This window comes from Leucopleurus acutus, assembly GCF_964270905.1.
Source record: "Leucopleurus acutus genome assembly, chromosome: 18".
Taxonomy (NCBI): domain Eukaryota; kingdom Metazoa; phylum Chordata; class Mammalia; order Artiodactyla; family Delphinidae; genus Leucopleurus; species Leucopleurus acutus.
The window spans coordinates 64,793,347-64,811,922 of NC_139160.1; the positions used below are offsets into that span (position 1 = coordinate 64,793,347).

The window sequence follows — 18,576 nt, forward strand, 5'->3', positions numbered from 1 at the left end:
TGGCGGTTCTTCACTTTCAGTACCATTAAAATCTAACACTTAGGTTGGCTCTGAGGACTTTCCCTTTTATATCATAACATGCACATTTCTGTTAAAAGTTCTGAAAGGGGTGGTGGGGACACTGCGGCTTATCTCAGTCAGATCTCTAACTACAAACAAAAGGAGATTTCTTCGTGTGTTCTGCGTGTCCTAAAACTGCAGGACAGCTAGAATACTTAGAGAACTTTCTCAGAAAGCAGTTTCCACATTCTTAATAATCATGATACCTACCTTAGCAACACATCATCAATGAGCCTTCGTCTGAAGATACTGCAAGCGCCTGCAACAGGCCTGAGGGCTGCCTGCCTGCGCACAGGAGGGGAGAGCACAGGAGGGCAGAGCCCAGCCTGCCAGCCCCTCAGGGGTTGCAAGCCCTGATCCCCTCCCCTTCCTACCCTCACGCCCAAGAAATCCAATCACTCCAGTCTTAAGGCACATAGGTCACAGCCCAGAGACCCTGAACTCCGCAAACCTCTATCCACCGAGTCAGTCCTTCCTTGGAGATCAACAGATGATCAACAGAAGCGTGAGATGCACAGTCATCTGTCACTGCCTCAAGCTAGGATTCAGTTTCTAACAAGGAGGCCTCCAGGTGACAACTCCGAGGTTGCAGTCTTGTTTTGAATACATTTCCAGCCTTCACTAAGGTCAGTCTACTGGGAGAAGCATCTCCTCCACTTCTAATATCGCGAGGGACCGAGCAGCTGGATTTGGAAGGGCCACTGGCAGAAGGAGTTCCAAGGTCTTCCTGAGGAAATTGGAATTGAACATTGTTAAAAAGCACGAAGGAGAAACCACTGCTTGCAGCATTTCTTGGTGGATTTAAGTCTGTGTTATTTGCATGTTTCCCTGCTCTTACAGGAGATTTCTATAAGAATAGTGTCTCATTTGTATGTATGTATTTATCTATGTAATGGATTTTTTAAGACCGGTTGCCCTAAATGGATGTGATTTTTCTCTCTGTGGAAGATCCTTTAAAGATAGCAAAGGATAACTCTTCTAACAGTCCTTCACTGTACTGCAGTTTTCTTAGGATTTTATTAATACTCCTTCACACATACCACCTGTTGCAATGTTGTATTTCCGGCAGTGCTTATGCTTTTGTTGCCGCAGGTTACTAAAACCTCATAGAAGTGGAAAGACCTCATTCTACAGTGGCAAGATTTTAGTGCAGGCAAACTAGCTTCTCTTCCTCTTGGTAGGTCAACATGCAGTGAATGCTCTGTACAACGTGGCCTTAGGCCAGGGGAATTTTGTCTCGGACGCTGTGCAGTGAAGAAAAATCACATCCTCAGATCCCAAATAAGGCTGTTTGTCCTTATCCAAGAGCTTCTACCCGATATAGTCAGGAATGATGTTATGAATAAATATAACTGTTAGGAAACAATGCAGGCATAGAAATACTCCCGGAGAGGTTCTGGATTAACACTGATGAATGTGAGAGCCCTTCACTGCACTTTAGGGTCAGATCACCAAAGCGCTCCACGTATTTGATAAACTCCCCTAGGTCACCTTGTGCACCTGGCTCCAGCCTCCCCACCCCCTCCTCTCCTCGTCCTAAAAGGAACAAAACTACCCCCTTGCTAGTCTGCGCCCGGTGTGCACTTCCTCCTACTTCCCTTTGCACCTAAATGTCACTTTCTCACGCCTTCCTGACACTTTCCCTGCCCAGCATTTTCATTTGGATATTTAGTGAATGCCACTTAAACTGGCCTCGTAACTTCCAAAGGACAGCCTCGCGCACTGTAGGTACTTAGATATTTGTTGGATTTGTTCAGGTTAGGAAGACCTAGATTATTGGCCTTCGGCCGAAACTGGCAACATTTTTCTGGTGGAAGCAGACTGTGGGAAAACAAAGGAAAGCCTACACAGCAGTGGTGGGTTTGCTGACTTTTGTTTATAAGGGAGTTTGAGCCTGGTGCTCTGGACTAGATTAGATACTCCACCGTATGGTTAGTTATGTTGACTTCGCAATTCATCTTACTCAGCAAGGCTAGTACCAAAATTACTCCTTCTCTGACTTTGCCCCACATTTTAAACACTGGGCTACCCAGAGCCTTTGTCATTCAAATCTTTTGGTCTTGAACCAGTCTTTTAGAATTTGAATACCTTTTGTCCTTCCACTGTAATCAAAACCTTTGATTTTAAAGTGAAATCACGTAGGATGCAAACCTTACACAGTTGGGCAGGATCACGATTGAAATACACTTAAATTCAAGTAATTATGAACTGTAGGCGACAAGATGATTCTCCAGATCTGGAGTCTGCAAACGAAGCTGTTAACAGTAGGTTCTAAGTAAAGAGACTTCACTCTAGAATTTCTCAGAAAATAGAATTTGATATTTGATAAGCTGGGCTAATAAACAGCAAAATGGGGAACAGCTGTCCCATTACCTAACACTTCCACTCATTTTCTGAGTGGTTACAGGGTGGGCTGGCACCCCTGACCACGTGCTGCCATCAGAGAGTTGCCTGTTTGCACGCTCACCACCAAAGTCCTGAACCTTTGTGCCTCACCTCCCTCACTTTGCCACCAAAAGTAAGGTCTTAAAATCAATTGGTTCTTTGGAAGAAGGAGGACCCCCTTAAGTCTGCTGAACAGAAGTGGGCAAGACAGGGGCTGGGAAGTGACTGAGACGTCGTGGTACTGAGCCTGGATCCGTTAGCACTTTTCGTTTGATCTCTGAACCAGGGATCTGAGACATAACGTCAGAGCCCTTCGATGAACAGTCTAATGTGTTCCAGCGGGAAGTTAAATGCCACCAACTTCTTTGCTGCTGTATCTCAGAGAAGAAAATTCTCTTAGCTATGCTTTAGTTACTGAAGGATAGTCTGACTTGACATATACCTATTGCCTTGAACACTATTCATCTGGGTCGTCTTCTGGGTGGTAGCAGCTGTCTGTCTGGTTGCCTCCCAGGCGCTGGACCTGACCCATGGGAGCAGCCGTTTCTTTGGGCAGGCTCCCATTTGTGTCAAACTACATTTTTACTATTAAAGAAAAGCCTGGGGCTTCCCTGGTGGCGCAGTGGTTGAGAGTCCGCCTGCCAATGCAGGGGACACGGGTTCGAGCCCTGGTCTGGGAAGATCCCACATGCCGCGGAGCAACTAAGCCCGTGCGCCACAGCTACTGAGCCTGCGCGTCTGGAGCCTGTGCTCCGCAACGGGAGAGGCCCCGACAGCGAGAGACCCGCGCACCGCGATGAAGAGTGGCCCCCCGCTCCCCGCAACTAGAGAAAGCCCTCGCACAGAAACGAAGACCCAACACAGCCAAAAATAAATTAATTAATTAAAAAAAAAAATTACCTCCCTTAAAAAAAAAAAAAAGAAAAGCCTGATTTTGTCTGTAAGCCCAGGCTGACGGCCTGTGGTCCTTCCTGGAAGTATTCTATGCTCTCCCTCTAGGAGCTTCATTGTTCCCTGAACTTGATAACTGGAGCCGAAGGATGGGCACTTCCAACATCTAACCATTGGTACCAAAGCATCTGGGAGGCATGAAGACTTTGGACTGTCTTCAGTCTTATATTCTGGGTTTACCTTATACCAAAACTTATACCCCAAACTTAAATGTCTTTTCATGGTTAAAACTCAAAACCTCCTAATTCTCAGATATGCTCTGTTCCGACTTTCCTCTGAGAAGGAGGAAGGAAAAGTGGACTGCAGCTTCTCAAAATGGGAAGTACCGTTTGTCTCTGCTCTCTCCTAGGATTTGATTTTTGTTAAAATTTGCTATAGGGCCTGCACCTGAACACCAGAATTCAGGGTCAGGAATGTATGTGGGAGGCCTCGGGCTACCTTCCAGCGCCCTCAGGGCAGCGGAGCTGGTGGCCTTCTCTGCGAGGGCTGCCCTGCGCTCCAAGGTGGGCTGCGGTTCAGTTCCCCTAGCGCGTCCCCGAGGAGGGCAGAGCTCTGTGTGGCGCTGTGCTCTACGTGCACTTGACGTAAAAGTTAGCCATTTTATAAAAGAATCTCCCTGTAAAGAAATATTTATAAGTCTGGACTTTTAGATATAAGGTATCATTCATCTGGAAATGAGACACGTAAAATTTAGCCATTCAAATCACAAGCTACAAACTACATTATTCTGCAATTTTAGCTTATATTCTATGAAGTACAGAATCTAGCATATTGGAGATGGTAGTTAGTATTAAGTGGAAATCGGGTGCCATTACCTAGTGAAGTACCATCTCACAGTCAGCTGGGGCTTCTGCCTAAAGCACCACAGCAGACCTGGGCTGGAGCATCTGGTCTAAGCTAGAAGCTTACAGAGACTCTTACCTCTCACCAAGCCCCGACTCCAAAGAGGAGTGAACCGGAGACCCCATGGAACTGGGGTCTTCCCCCCAGGCCAAGTTACCACTCAAGCCTCTGACAGCATCCCTTAGGACCCTTGGAACCCACAGGAACAATCTACTTCCATTCCAGGCCACACCTGGAACACTCCATTTTATCACAGACAAACCCAAACAAGTAACAAAGGGAAGGTTACAGGGAGAGGGAGAGGCCTTGTGATCTCTCAATAGGAAGAATGAAGCTGCTGGGGGCAAAGTAGTTATTTTCAAATACTCTGGGCTGTGCTATCCAATAGAGAAGGATTAGGTTCGTTCAGAAGAGCTCAAAGGAGCGAGAGTAGAGACCGCCGGTAGACAGCTTCGGGCTCACTGTGGAACTCTGTACGGAGCTGTCCAAAGATGGACCAGCCAGTCTCCAGAGGCAGACAGTGCCATGTGGCCCTGGAAGGTTCCAAGATGGCTTGAGAGTCCACCTGGCAGGGCCTTGTAAGGGGGGGCTGGTCCTCAAACCTCACTTATCACCGGCGTCATCTGGAGAGCTTCTTAGACAATCATGATTTCCCACGCTCACCTCAGCCCTATTCAATCAGCTTCTTCAGGGGACAGGGTCCAAATGACATTGAGGTCTTCTCCAGTCCCAAGATCCTATGATTCTAGAATAGTTGGATAGTTTTTGAACATTTACTATTCCTATTCATCTATTATTAATATAAAACAGGAAAACAAACTGTTTACACTCTTAACTAAGTTTCTATAAAACTAGCCAGTTCTTTTTTAAAAAGAATACATATATACCCCCCATAAGCCCATGAATATCGTTTTATGAAATAAAACTTAGAAACATGAAAAAAATACAAATACTGCATAGGATTAAAACATCATATAGTTTAGGATAAACAAAATAATTACAGTGTGACACTACTTCCATTTTAAAACAACAGTTAAGGTGTAAATGGGCTTACTTTAAAAAAAAATTATTCGGAGATAAACATGAGTCCTTCTTTCTCAGAAGAAAAAACACAAAATAGATTTCTCTAATTTAAAAGCATCTTTTGAATGAAGAAATATGGATGCACATAGAGCTGGAATATCCAAACATGTAGATGGTTTGCTAATTCCCCATGAGGACCAGCTAGTCAGATACGTTCTTCTACGTGGTTATCTGGCAAAATTATCACTTTAACTGGTGAAAACACTGTTTGAAGCAATCAGGAAAGAGGAACAATCTAGTTTTAAATACTCAATGGCCATTGCTTATATAACTTAAACTTATTCAATACATTAAACACATGTATTTTTAAATAATTTAAATTGAAGAATATGTCACTGATCCTTAATGAAACTTTCAGAAGTCTTAGCAGTAGTTCCACATTTCCCCAGCAGGTGGCAGATTTCTCGTCATACTTTCTCATCTTCTTACACAGGCCCGTGCTAGAGTTCATCATGGGTCAAAACTGTAGGGGAGGAAGGTTTATTTAGCTCCTGAAATCTCAAACATCACATTAGCTTAAACCTGACTGAGGTATGAATTAATATAATAAAAAGCATAGGTGCTCCCTGAGGATCCTCTTGTTTGTTAGTTTAGTACCTACTTGCTTCATCATGTGCCATAAGAATAGCTCTTTCTATGTTATGGTATCTGTTACATTGTATCATAACTCCTTGCCTCTTTACCCACCTAGAAGCCAGGTCCCATGAGTCTGTGAGAACAAGGACCACACCTTATTTATCTTTGTTATCTTCGGGGCCTAGCACCCTGCCTGGCAATAGAGGCCTTGAACAGTACTAAGATTACTCACCATGTACAAAGTACCCTGTTATTAATGTAACAGAACAACAAAAAGCAGAAGACATATATGGTCCTCATCTAAGATGGGAGGACAGAGCATTCAAACACAGACACAAATACTGTACAAATGTGAGAATCAGTACTAGCGAAGACCCTGAGAGATCAAAATGGTTTCCTCACCTTCTGCATCACTGAGCTGTCGCATACTGATTTAAGAACACTGAAAATTCAAAATGATATTTTCAGGCAGAAATTAATTAATATACATTTAAAATGGATCCTGTTCCATAATTCAAGATGGCAGACTATATCTCTCCACTAAACTCCACTGGAAAGATAAGAAATATAAAAGGGAATAGCAATAAAGACAATGGGAGAAGTGGTTATGAGACAACACTGGAGCAGAGTTATCAACGAATTTCTAAACGCGGAAAACAGAATACACAGCCGAGATGATGAGTTGATTTTCTTGACAGAGAAGCCTGGGAAAGCCTCCTAACAGAAAACACTGGTGGGGGGAGTACATCACCCAGTGAAGGAATTAACTGAAGGACTGTATGGAAAATCTGTGCACCTCAGCTCTCCACTCTCATTCCTTCTTCTGCATTGCAGAAAGAAACAGCCTGGTGTTTATTCCAAGATAAAAAGTGGAAGGCTAAAAATAGAACAGTTGGGGCTTCCCTGGTGGCGCAGTGGTTGAGAGTCTGCCTGCCGATGCAGGGGACACGGGTTCGCGCCCCGGTCCGGGAAGATCCCACATGCCGCGGTGCGGCTGGGCCCGTGAGCCATGGCCACTGAGCCTGCGCGTCCGGAGCCCGTGCTCCACAACGGGAGAGGCCACAACAGTGAGAGGCCCGCGTACCGGTAAAAAAAAAAAAAAAAAAAAAAGCAATAAACCCAAAAATCTCTTTTGTAAAACCTCTCTTATTTATACATATAACCATACAAAAACATATATACACAGACATGCAATTTTTCTTTAATTAAGATGGGGGTCAATAACATTATAAATATTCTATAACCTATTTTTTAACTTAAAAATTTGCTGTCAGCACAAATCTGTCTCAATTCTCTTGAAAGGCTACATTATATTTCATTGTATGTATCAGTGTTTATGCAATCGATCCTCTATTGATGGACAGATTCTATTTCATTATTAAAAACAATGCTGTAACAAACATGTATATACATGCATAATTTCTCTCGTTTAAATGTAAGTTTCTTGTGAATTGCTGGGTCAAAGGGCATATATTTTAATTTTTTATGTATATTATAAAATTTCCTTAATTTATACAGCTACTGTAGGTACGAGAGTGCTTACTTGTCAATACCCTTGCTAATGCTGGGTATTATTAATCCTTTAACTCTTTCCAATTTGAGAAGAGAAACATTTCATCTCAGTGTTTTATACCTTTAAAATTGCTTGTGAGGTAATTATGCGAATTTTCCTTTCTTCCTTCCTTTTTTGCCTTCTTTCCTTCTCTCCCTTTGAAAACAGTGACACCACTTAGAAAATAATCTTTCTTCTTCTGAATTGAAATGGCACCTTTATACTACAGTATTAAAAATGCTTGGGTGTGTTTTAAATACTGAACTTCTCAGACAACACACACTGATTTTGTGAAGGAAAACAGAGTCAAGATGAAACAGAATTTCATGCTTATATGAGAAATTTTATATATAATCATTTCAGCCTCCCTAAAAAGTAAAGCTGAGGAAAATAAGAATTATATTCTGAACTACTAGAAAGAATTACTGTGAGGATTAACGAGTCTAACCTGTGAATGTCTCTAACCTACTGACTGGAACACAATAGAAGCTCAGTACTACTTTTAAAAAAGAGCAAAGGACAATAGAGACAGGCACTGACCAGGAAAGGGGATTATGAAGTAATCAAGAAGTTAATATCAGCTTTAAAAGAATATCCCACACATAGTTATTGGTGTTGAGGATTTATGTAGCGTGGTGATGAAATGCTAAGGTAACCTCAGTTTTTTATTTTACTTTTTTTTTTTCTTCAGTTTTTTAAGTCTAAGAAATGGAAACAAATTAATCCAAATCACCCTCTAGTCATGACCAAGGCTACTAGATCCAGGAACCAACTTTTCATCGGGAAACCTATACCATGTACCAGCTTAATTTAGGAGACAGGAGGTAATATTGTAGTTAGCTGTGTAAGGCTTTTATTAAACTTCAGGGCTTGGATCTTCATATTTAGGAAATATCTTCATATTTAGGAAATATCTTCATATTTAGGAAATTCAGTGTGTCTTAAAGACAAGTGTTTCTTTTACTTTTTGCACCTCTACATTATGTCAGGAGGTTAAAATACTATACTGACTATGTGATGATCTGAAGCTATATCCATGGGGGAATAGATTCTCTATCCATGTTTTAAATTTGCGAGCTTAATTCCACATAAAAATGAAATTTGTAATCAGGTCACGGACTTTGGTAAAGAAATTCTGACCTAATCATTTGATAACTTCACCAAGGACTGAGTCTGTAATCTATTCTAATTTCACTTAATGCAACATATGGTTCGTACACCACTGCAGAATAACTTACTTGCATTTTTCTTCTTGTTTTCAAGGTGATCTAATAGTTGTCGTATCTCAGTATCATAGTCCACCCATTCTGGGACAATCCTGGCAGCAGCTTTTAGTTTAGGTTCTTTTGTTTTGGGGTTATTGCACTGAAAGTTTAAATAAAGCTTTGTTAATAAAAAAACCATGTTCGAGGAAACATAAAGGAAATACTTGAGGACACTGCTATGTCACTAGAGCAAACAAAATGCATTTTATAAAAAGCAGGGCCCTAGGTACTAAGTACTTGAAATACTGGAATTAGTTTAATACAGAAAGGATCAAGTGAAATGACAAATCATAGTTTATATAAGCAGTAAGTATTTAATGCAAACACCTCAATCAGAACTTTAAACAAAAATTGTTTAAAGACTTTTTGATGGCTCGTAAGAAGTCTGTCAAACAATTCTGTAAAATGTTTGCACAAAACACCCAATTATATGACCATCCTGTAAAAGAACACAGAAGACTATATTAATAAATATTTGATTGCCTTTTCTTCAGACTAAAACCTGGGTTTATATACTTTATGTTTTCCATACACAAAACTATTTGTCAGCCTTTAGAAACGTCTTGAGTTTCTTTGGCAAAAGCATTCATCCTCTTTCACATGCCTCTGTTCTCATTAGCAGTTATGATATTAAAAATCAGTTAACTGGAACTCATTTGTCAAAATACTGACAGCTGTGAAATTCAGAGTAGCTCAGAAATCTCCACAGCTTAAAAGTATTTAACTAGCCTGCTTAACAGGCACAGCGGAGAAGCAGTGGACCTGGATCCTCAGTCCTCAGGGTTCCAGTTTTTACTGGTAGTAAGACTTGGACGGTCCACACTTACTGGTAGTAAGACCTAGTCACTAAACTGTGTGTGTGTGGCGGCGGGGGTGTGGGCAGTGGCAGAATCTTAGTGTTTTTCATCTGCAAAGGACGAAATTAAAACAAGATCATCTACAAAGTTCCTCTAATGTTTGATCAATTTTAATTAGCAGTTGGTCCCGTTATAGAGTTTCTTGGGAAATTAAATCAAGGTTAAAAGGCAAAAAGGAGAGGAGGAGTTTAAGAAGGTTCTGACTCTGGATGTATTTGAAGGTACCGCTGACAAGGCTTGCTCATGGGCTGGATGTGAATTGTGAGAAAAGAGAGGCATCAAATATGACCCTAGTGTCTTTGGCTTGAGCACCGTAAAGAATGGAGATGCCACTGACTGAGACAGGAAAGACTACGGGAGGAGCATAAACTTCACAGAGTTACACAAGCATCCTGTCTGCTCTTCACGAAGCATTAACAAAGAATGTGTCCTGAAGCTCACTTCTACGCGGCATTTTCTTATAGTTGCCCCAACTTGCTTTCCCCTTCGTCCTTCATGCCTTATGGGAGAGCTACGTTATGAACCATGAGCCTGTTGTCTTATTTATTTATTTATGGCTGCGTTGGGTCTTCGTTGCGGTGCGCGGGCTTCTCATTGCAGTGGTTTCTCTTGTTGCGGAGCACGGGCTCTAGGCACGCGGGCTTTAGTAGTTGTGGCTTGCGGGCTCAGTAGTTGTGGCTCGTGGGCTCTAGAGTGCAGGCTCAGTAGTTGTGGCCTGCGGGCTCAGTAGTTGTGGCGCACAGGCTTAGTTGCTCCGCGGCAATGTGGGATCTTCCTGGACCAGGGCTCGAACCCGTGTCCCCTGCATTGGCAGGCGGATTCTTCACCACCAGGGAGGCCCGGGCCTGCTGTCTTAATCCCTTCCTCATCCAACATTTTCAGTTCATTGCACTGTGGAATATTTTCTAAAGTAACTTGAAAACAGTATTTTATTTGTAGAAATTAATTTCACAGGCAATGTGTTCTATAAAGAAGACAATGGAACTATTTTCTAACTATGTCAGAAACTATTAAAACAAAAATACTATGTTTGTCCTTAGGTTATGCTACAATTCCGCCCCCCGCTACAATCTGTATCAGCGGTGCCGAAGTGGGGTGACCACGCCCCACAGGGGAGCTGTGGCCAGGCCTGGAGGTATTTCTGATTGTCGTAATGGCGGGGGGTGGGGGGCTATGGCCACCTAGTGGGTAGAGGCCAGGGATGCTGCTAAACACCCTCCTGTACAGCGCACAGGTCCGCCTCCACAACAGGGAATTACTTGGTCCCAGATGTAAATAATGGCCCAGCTGAGAAACCTTGACTGAAAGGGAGTTGAGACAGTATCATGACCTTCACAAACACTCTCGTCCTCACCTTCAATACCAGGAATCATGCTTTTTCCTCTCCATTAGGCCATTTCCTTGGGATTTTTCTTGTTAACTTTTTCCCCAAGAAGATGACCAAAAATAGCACGTTCTTCCATTTTTATTTTAAATGTTTCTGTGGGGGAGACGATGTTGTCCACCAAAATTTATGTCACCGATCCTTCTTCTTCTATGTGGACCTATTGCTAGGAAGTGGCTGCCCATCGAGGAATGACGATCCTTAGCTCCTGTTACAACTGGATGTGGCCACACGACCAATTCCTACCACGGGGCCAAGGCCTTCAGGATCAGGATGCATTCTCCACACTCCTTTCTCCTTTCCCTCCAGATCAACACTATCCAATAGAAATAGGATGGAAGCCACACACGCAGCTCTACATTTTCTAGCAGCCGCATATGAAAATGTAAAAGGAACGGGTGAAATAAGTTTTAATACTATATTTTGTTTAACCCAATATTTCTAAAATGTTATCAGTCAAAATGTAATCAATATAAAAATTAGTAATGAGATAGTTTTACATTCTTGTTATTGTACTGAGTCTTCAAAATCTGCTGTGTTTCACACCTTACGGCATGTCTCAATTTACACTGGCCACATTTTAAGTGCTCTATGGCTGCATGTGGCATGTGGCTGCCATACTGGATGGATCAGCTCCAGATGGACACAGATGATGACAGGACCCTAGAGGATGAAGAAGCCGCAAGATGGATGGAGACTGGTCCCTGAGTCATGATGTACAGGGAAGCTGCTCACTGATAGGACACCCACTTAGGTCTGAACCTGGGTGTATGTATGTGAAACCATGGAAACATGGGCATTTGTTAGAGCAGCTCATGTTAATCTAAGTGCTAAAGAGCCCAAGGAGACCTTATGTCACTAACATATGAGTCACCACCTTATACAACATAACCTTAACATCTTATGTTCAGTAATGTTCTTGACCTCTCTTTAGAAATTTCCGTCGCTTTCTTCTTACCAATGCCATCTTGTTTCTGCTACATTCTATCCCCTATGATTGCAGTCTAACATTGCGGCATGCTACTTTCTTTCTATACCTTTCTATACATATCTGGAGAAACATCCCTATATTTTATTGCCCTGTCTTATTTTGTTCAAAACTATGAGTTCTAACATTTTGACAGTCTGTTCTTCAGTGAAGATCTTGTAAACAATTATTCTATACTTTTAGCACATAAAAACAATATGGTCAGAAAAAGAATAATATCTTATACTATTAAAGATAATATATAGTATTGGAATATAATGTCTAGACAGCTGGATAATTAAGTTAGTTTAAAATATTTCATGTCTAGATTTAAACTGTGTAGCATAAACTGCTTAAAATGAAAATCTAAGAAAAAAACTTCTCAAAAATAATGAAGAAAAATAGACATGTATAGGATAATTTCAGTAGACAGAGTTATTTTGGTTGTCTTTATTTGGGAAAATTATTGGCAGGGCAACTAAACTGATGGCATGTTTAGATGGCAGCTGATCCATAAACATTTCATCCAGCTCTTGGCCCTTCTTTCGAAAGGCCTCGTGCAGGAAAGAGTGAGCACAGCAGGCCCGAGACCACCACTCTTAGGCCCGTGCGTGCAAGGCTGGCCCTCGGCTGGCACCTGGGAACTTGGGTTTCAGGAGTGTTCCCACCGTTCCCGGCTAAGAATGGCTCACTGTGCCTAAACTGTGCAAACATGTGGTTTACGGTGACCACCTGCCTTCCTTCCGGATGCTGGGAATCTTGGCACGTGCCAGGCAGAGGGGGGGCTTGCCGTGACCAGGCCCCCAATAAGAATCCTGGGCATTGGGTTTCTGGTAAGCGGCCCTGATAGACCACCGTTCACACGGGTTGTTGTACTTCTTGTAGCTTAAGGAATTAGGGTGGCCCTGGGTCACTTCACAGGGAGAGGACTCTGGGAGGCTTGAACCTGGTTTGCTCTGGACTTCACCCCATGCGCCTTTTCCTGATTTTGCTTTGCATTCTCTCACTGTCGTATCTTCACAGCCATGATTCTGAGTCCTGTGAATCCTCTTATTGAATCATCAAACCTGAGGGTGGTCTTGGGAGCCCCCAGCACAGCCCTCTACTTGCCAACCTAGGTAAACGTAACAGTCAATAACCGACTGAGCAGCAGGGTGCCCTATGTGTGCCATTCCGTTTGTAATACAGAAAATAGTTCTACTGGAACATTTCCACATCTGCTTATACAGAGGAAGATGCAAACACTCACCAGGTCAATTGTTTTGGCTCTCTGTTTGGATTCATCATCACACCAGGTTTCACACCACAACCAGTCTTGGGGAAGAGACTTAATGGCAACTTGGTAAATCATATTGTTGGGAAGATCCTACAGAAAAAAAGAATGATTTAAACATAGAGGTAGAGAAATTAGGGTCAGAGTGAAAGAAGTTGAAGATGTCATTTAGATTATGAACAGATCCTACAAAAACATGCACATCTCAGGTGTGTCTGTATTTTGAAGCTTTAAATACTTAATTTGACCCAACAGTCTTGTGTCGTGAATGACCCTGTGCACTGGAACAAAGACCGCACCTGCCCTGGGCTTCACCCCCAGCATCCGAGGTGGAGAGAGAGGCCCAGAAACCCACCATTCCACATGCCCTCTCTACCTCTTATCTGCCTCGAAACACCAGGATTAATCACTTATACCGTGTCTGCTATTACTGTTTATGTAGTCAACACTGCACTCTCCAGATTCTGAGGCGACTTATCATTTCCCTATCAGCAAACTATGCTCCACAAATGTTTTCACATTTCTGCATACTCAGAGCTTTCTAAGCAAAGATCGCTGGCACCTGGGTAAAAGGATGCGTAAATGGCAAATGAGCCTAGTAAGTTAAAGACAGAGACCTCTGCAGAGATTTAAAGACACCTTTCCCAGAGATACCTGCTTATACATGCCAGGGATTGCAGAGCCTTCCCAGAGAATATTTGTTTGCATTCCAGAGCAAAGGGCATGTTTCCTCTCTCTCCCAGAGGGCACCAGCAGTACTTGTGTTAGCTGTCCCATCTAAGTTCCAAGATTCATAATTTTAGGGTTCTTCTCTCAACACTCCTATTAATCATCATACTGGAAGTTCTAGCCAATGCAGCAAGACAGGAAAAAGAAATAAATGGTATAAAGATTGGAAAGGAAGCAATAAAACTGTCTTTCTTTGAGGATGACAGGATTGTTTATGCAGAAAATCCTAAGAATCAGTAAAAAAAAAAACTCCTGGGGCTTCCCTGGTGGCGCAGTGGTTGAGAGTGCGCCTGCCAGTGCAGGGGACGCAGGTTCGTGCCCCGGTCCGGGAAGATCCCACATGCCACGGAGCGGCTGGGCCCGTGAGCCATGGCCGCTGAGCCTGCACGTCTGGAGCCTGTGCTCCACAACGGGAGAGGCCACAACAGTGAGAGGCCCGCATACCACAAGGTTAACATACAAAGGTCAATTGCTATATACCAGCAACGAACAACTGGAATTTGAAATTAAAAGCACACCATCACTTACATTAGCACCAAACACCACCCCCCCCAAAAAAACCAAAAAACCCCAACTAAACCTAGGTTAAAAAATCTAACAAAATATGTTCCTCTACACGAGGAAAACTATAAAATTCTGATGAAAGAAATCTAGGAACATCTATATAAATGGAGAGATATTTCATGTTCACAGATAGACTTAATAGTGTTAAGATGTCAATTCTTCCCAACTCAATTTATAGATTCAACACAATCCCAATAAAAGTCCCAGAAAATTATTTTGTGGGTATCAACCAACTCATTCTCAAGTTTATATGAAAGGCAGAAGACCCAGAATAGCCAACACAGTGTTGAAGAAGAATAACAAAGTCAGAGGACCGATACTACTGAATTTGAAGTCTTCATATAAATTCTATAGTAATTAAGAGACTGGTAATGGCAAAAGAACAGACAAATACAGCAATGGGACAGAATCGAGAGCCCAGAAATATGAGACTTCTTTGTATTTTCTGCTCAATTTTTTCCTGTAAATCTAATACTGCTCTAAAAAAAATAGTCTATTAATTAAAAATAAATAAATAAAAGCTAGTTAACTGTTCCCTCTTCCAACACCCTTTTCCTGGGAATCCATTCCTTAAATCCTTAAACAACCTGGTCTGTCATCTTATCTCAGCCACTTTCTCCCATGGTCATATCCTAGCCAAGTCCTCTATAATTTCAATTTCATGCTCCCACTCTCTGACAACCTCTTGATTTTCAGCTTACTCCATCAAGTACTCAGATATCAATATCTTTTGACCCCCACTGGGACCTCCAATCAACTGATCCTACCACTATTTCACTGTCCTTTACCCCCTGATGTCTTCACTCCCCCCTTCCTTAATTTCCATGGTTAATCATTATATTTAATCCCTTGAATATAGTCTCAATTGTCTTACCATTCTCGCATTTAGTTGTACTCGCTTGGTAAAATTATAGTCCTGGTTAAATCCAAACTCTGTACCTGCCTCCATGCAACTAGACATGGCTGGTGAAACACACAGACACATACACTACACTGTACTATTTTATGTTCCCATCAGCAGTGTAGGATGGTTCCAATTTCTCCATACCCTTGCCAAAGCTTTTACTGACTTTTTTATTACAGCCATCCCAGTGAGTGTGATGTGGTATCTCACTGTAGTTTTGACTTGAAGTTCCTAATGACCAGTGATGCTGAGCATCTTTTCACATATTTATTGGCCATTTGTATATCTTCTTTGGAAAAATATCTATTTAAATCCTTTGAGCAGGACTTCCTTGGTGGTGAAGTGGATAAGAATCCGCCGGCCAATGCAGGGGACACGGGTTCGACCCCTGGTCCAGGAAGATCCCACATACTGTAGAGCAACTAAGCCCGTGTGCCACAACTACTGAGCCTGCGTGCCACAACTACTGAGCCCGCATGCTGCAACTACTGAAGACTGCACACCTAGAGCCCGTGCTCTGCAACGAGAGAAGCCACCACTAGCTTCAACTAGAGAAAGCCTGCATGCAGCAACGAAGACCCAGCACACCCAAAAACAAAAATAAAATCCTTTGAGCGTTTAAAAATTGGTTATCTTGGGCTTCCCTGGTGGCGCAGTGGTTGAGAGTCCGCCTGCCGATGCAGAAGACATGGGTTTGTGCCCCGGTCTGGGAAGATCCCACATGCCACGGAGCGGCTGGGCCCGCGAGCCATGGCCGCTGAGCCTGTGCGTCCGGAGCCTGTGCTCCGCAGCAGGAGAGGCCACAACAGTGAGAGGCCCACGTACCACAAAAAAAAAAAAAAAAAAAAATGGTTCCCTTTTTGTTATTAAATTATAAGAGTTCTTTATGTGTTCTGGATACTAGTCTCTTATCAGATATATGATCTGCAAATATTTCTCCCATTCTGTGGGTTGTCTTTTCACTTTCTTGTGTCCTTTAATGCACAAGGTATTTAATTTTGATGCAGTCCTATTCTTTCTTTAGTTGCTGGTACTTTTTGTTTCATGTCTAAGAAACCATTGCCTAATCCAAAGTTACAAAGATGTACACCAGTATTTTCTAGGAGTTTTATACGTGACCCTCTTACATTCAGGCCTTTGATCCATTGTGAGTTTGTTTTTATATATGGTGTTAGGAAGGGGTCCAATCCATTCTTTACACGTGGATATGCTGTCGTTCCGGCACCTTTGCTGAAAAAGCTATTCTTTCTCCATTAAATTATCCTGGCATGCTTGTCAAAAATCCAGTGACCATAGATGCATGGGTTTATTTCTGGACTCTCAGTTCTAGACCGTTGATCTATATATGTCTAACCTTATGCCAGTCCACTCACTGTTCATATTTAAAGGGTACAGTCTGATAAGTTTTACATACAAATATTCCTGCGACACAACGATCACCATCAAGCTCACTCTCAAGTTTTCTTGTGCCTTTTCGCAATCCTTCCTGCCTGTCCTTTCTACATTCACCTAAGCCAGTTAGCTCCTGGGCAAACACGAACTGCTTTTTGTCCATGTAGATTGGTTGCATTTTCTAGAATTCTGTATAAATAGAATCCTACGATATGTATATTTTCGGCTTGGCTTCTTTAGATCAGCGTAATGGTTTTTAGAGGCATCGATGTTGCTATATGTATGAATAATTCATTCCTTTTTACTGTTGAGTGAATGTACTACAATCTTTCTGTCCGATCTCGCGTTGATAGCCATCTGGGTTCGTGGTCGGCAGTTTCTGGTACGGCTCCCGGTGATCCGTGCCTCCGGTATTCATTCTTTCGTGCAATTATTCCTCCTGGAGTGTGGCTGGACCTAGTGACTTCCTTCTGACAACAGAATATGGCAAAAGTAATGTGATGTCAGTTTTCTGGAAGAGCTTGTGTAGAATTGATACTATTTCTTTCTTTAATGTTGGGTGGAATTCACATAAGTTTGGTAGAATTTAGAAGCCACCTGGGCCTGGAGATTTAACCTAATTTCTTCAATCGTTATAGGGCTATTCAGGTTATCTATTTCATTCGGAGTGCATTTTGGTAGTTCGTGTCTTTTAAGTAATTTGTCCATTTCATCGAAGTTGTTGAATTTATTACCGTAAAGTTGTCTGTAATCGTTTCTCATTGTTCTTTCAATATCTGTAGATACTGTGCTGTCATGTCTCTCATTTCTATATTAGTAATTTATGTCTTTTATTTTTTTTTCTGATCAGTCTGGCTAGAGGTTTATGTTTTCTTAATTTTATCAAAGAACCAGCTTTGGTTCATAAGAAAATCTATGGAAACATACCATTTTTCCGTTTTTTTCATTTCATTGATTTCCACTCTATTCTTAATTATTCTCTCTTTTCTACTTTGGTTTCAAATTTGCTCTTTTTTTCTACTTTCTAGGTAGAAGCTGAGGTTGACAGCCTTTTTCTTTTCTAATATGTACTTAGTGCTATGAATTTTCTAAGAACTGTTTTAACTGCTGTACCTTATCGTTCACTTTGTATACAGAAGAGAAGCAGCCTAAGGCTAAAATATACATAAATTCATATGAAATGGTGAATGGCTTGGTTGATTGGTCAGGGGCCCAGAAAGAAGATTAAGGACAAGGGCATGGGTCCAAGGGGGCAAAGTAGAAGTGACCCTGCTTATCCCTCCCAGTGACCTTCCTGGGGAACTTGTGCTTATTATCCCCATAACTCTAGGAGGTTCTGGGTTGTATCACTAGGTTAAGGGAATCTAGGTGGAGGAAGAAAGACCTGGGCCCCTCGACAAACTGTGACAACAAGGAAAGGCCATCTCAGCTTCAGAACTCCCTGTGGGGGGTGTCTGAGGCCTTGGCTGAATTTGTAGAATTCGCCTAATTCTGCTTCCTTTCCTTCTCCAACAGCGGTTAGTCCTGAGAGCACTTCCTAATAAACTTCCTGCAGGCTAATTTCCACTTTAGAGTCAGTTTGTTTCCTGGATAACCCAACCTGTAATAGGCAGCTGAGCAGTAGCTGCTGATGTAAAGAACAGTGGAGGAGGAATATGGCTCAGGTTTTTGACTTTTAATTTGAGAAATGTTCTGGGCATTACTGGGTCTATTTCAGTAGATTTAACATATGAGTTAGGCATTCAGAGGAGAGAGAAGAGTGAGATAAAGGTTTGGGAATTCTTGGTAGAA

General features: G+C 42.1%; 1 protein-coding gene across 1 annotated transcript in view; it reads right to left on the reverse strand.

Annotated features, from left to right (window-relative positions):
• Nucleotides 1-4,450: 4,450 nt before the first annotated feature.
• The window catches only part of UGGT2 (UDP-glucose glycoprotein glucosyltransferase 2), a 165,240-nt gene continuing 151,114 nt past the window's right edge, over nt 4,451-18,576 (reverse strand). The window contains exons 37-39 of the mRNA XM_082859577.1: nt 13,173-13,289; nt 8,689-8,815; nt 4,451-5,785 (exon numbers count right to left, since the gene is read on the reverse strand). Of these exons, the coding sequence (XP_082715703.1) occupies nt 5,763-5,785; nt 8,689-8,815; nt 13,173-13,289 (267 nt within the window). The 3' untranslated portion in view covers nt 4,451-5,762. The remainder of the gene's footprint in view (nt 5,786-8,688; nt 8,816-13,172; nt 13,290-18,576) is intronic.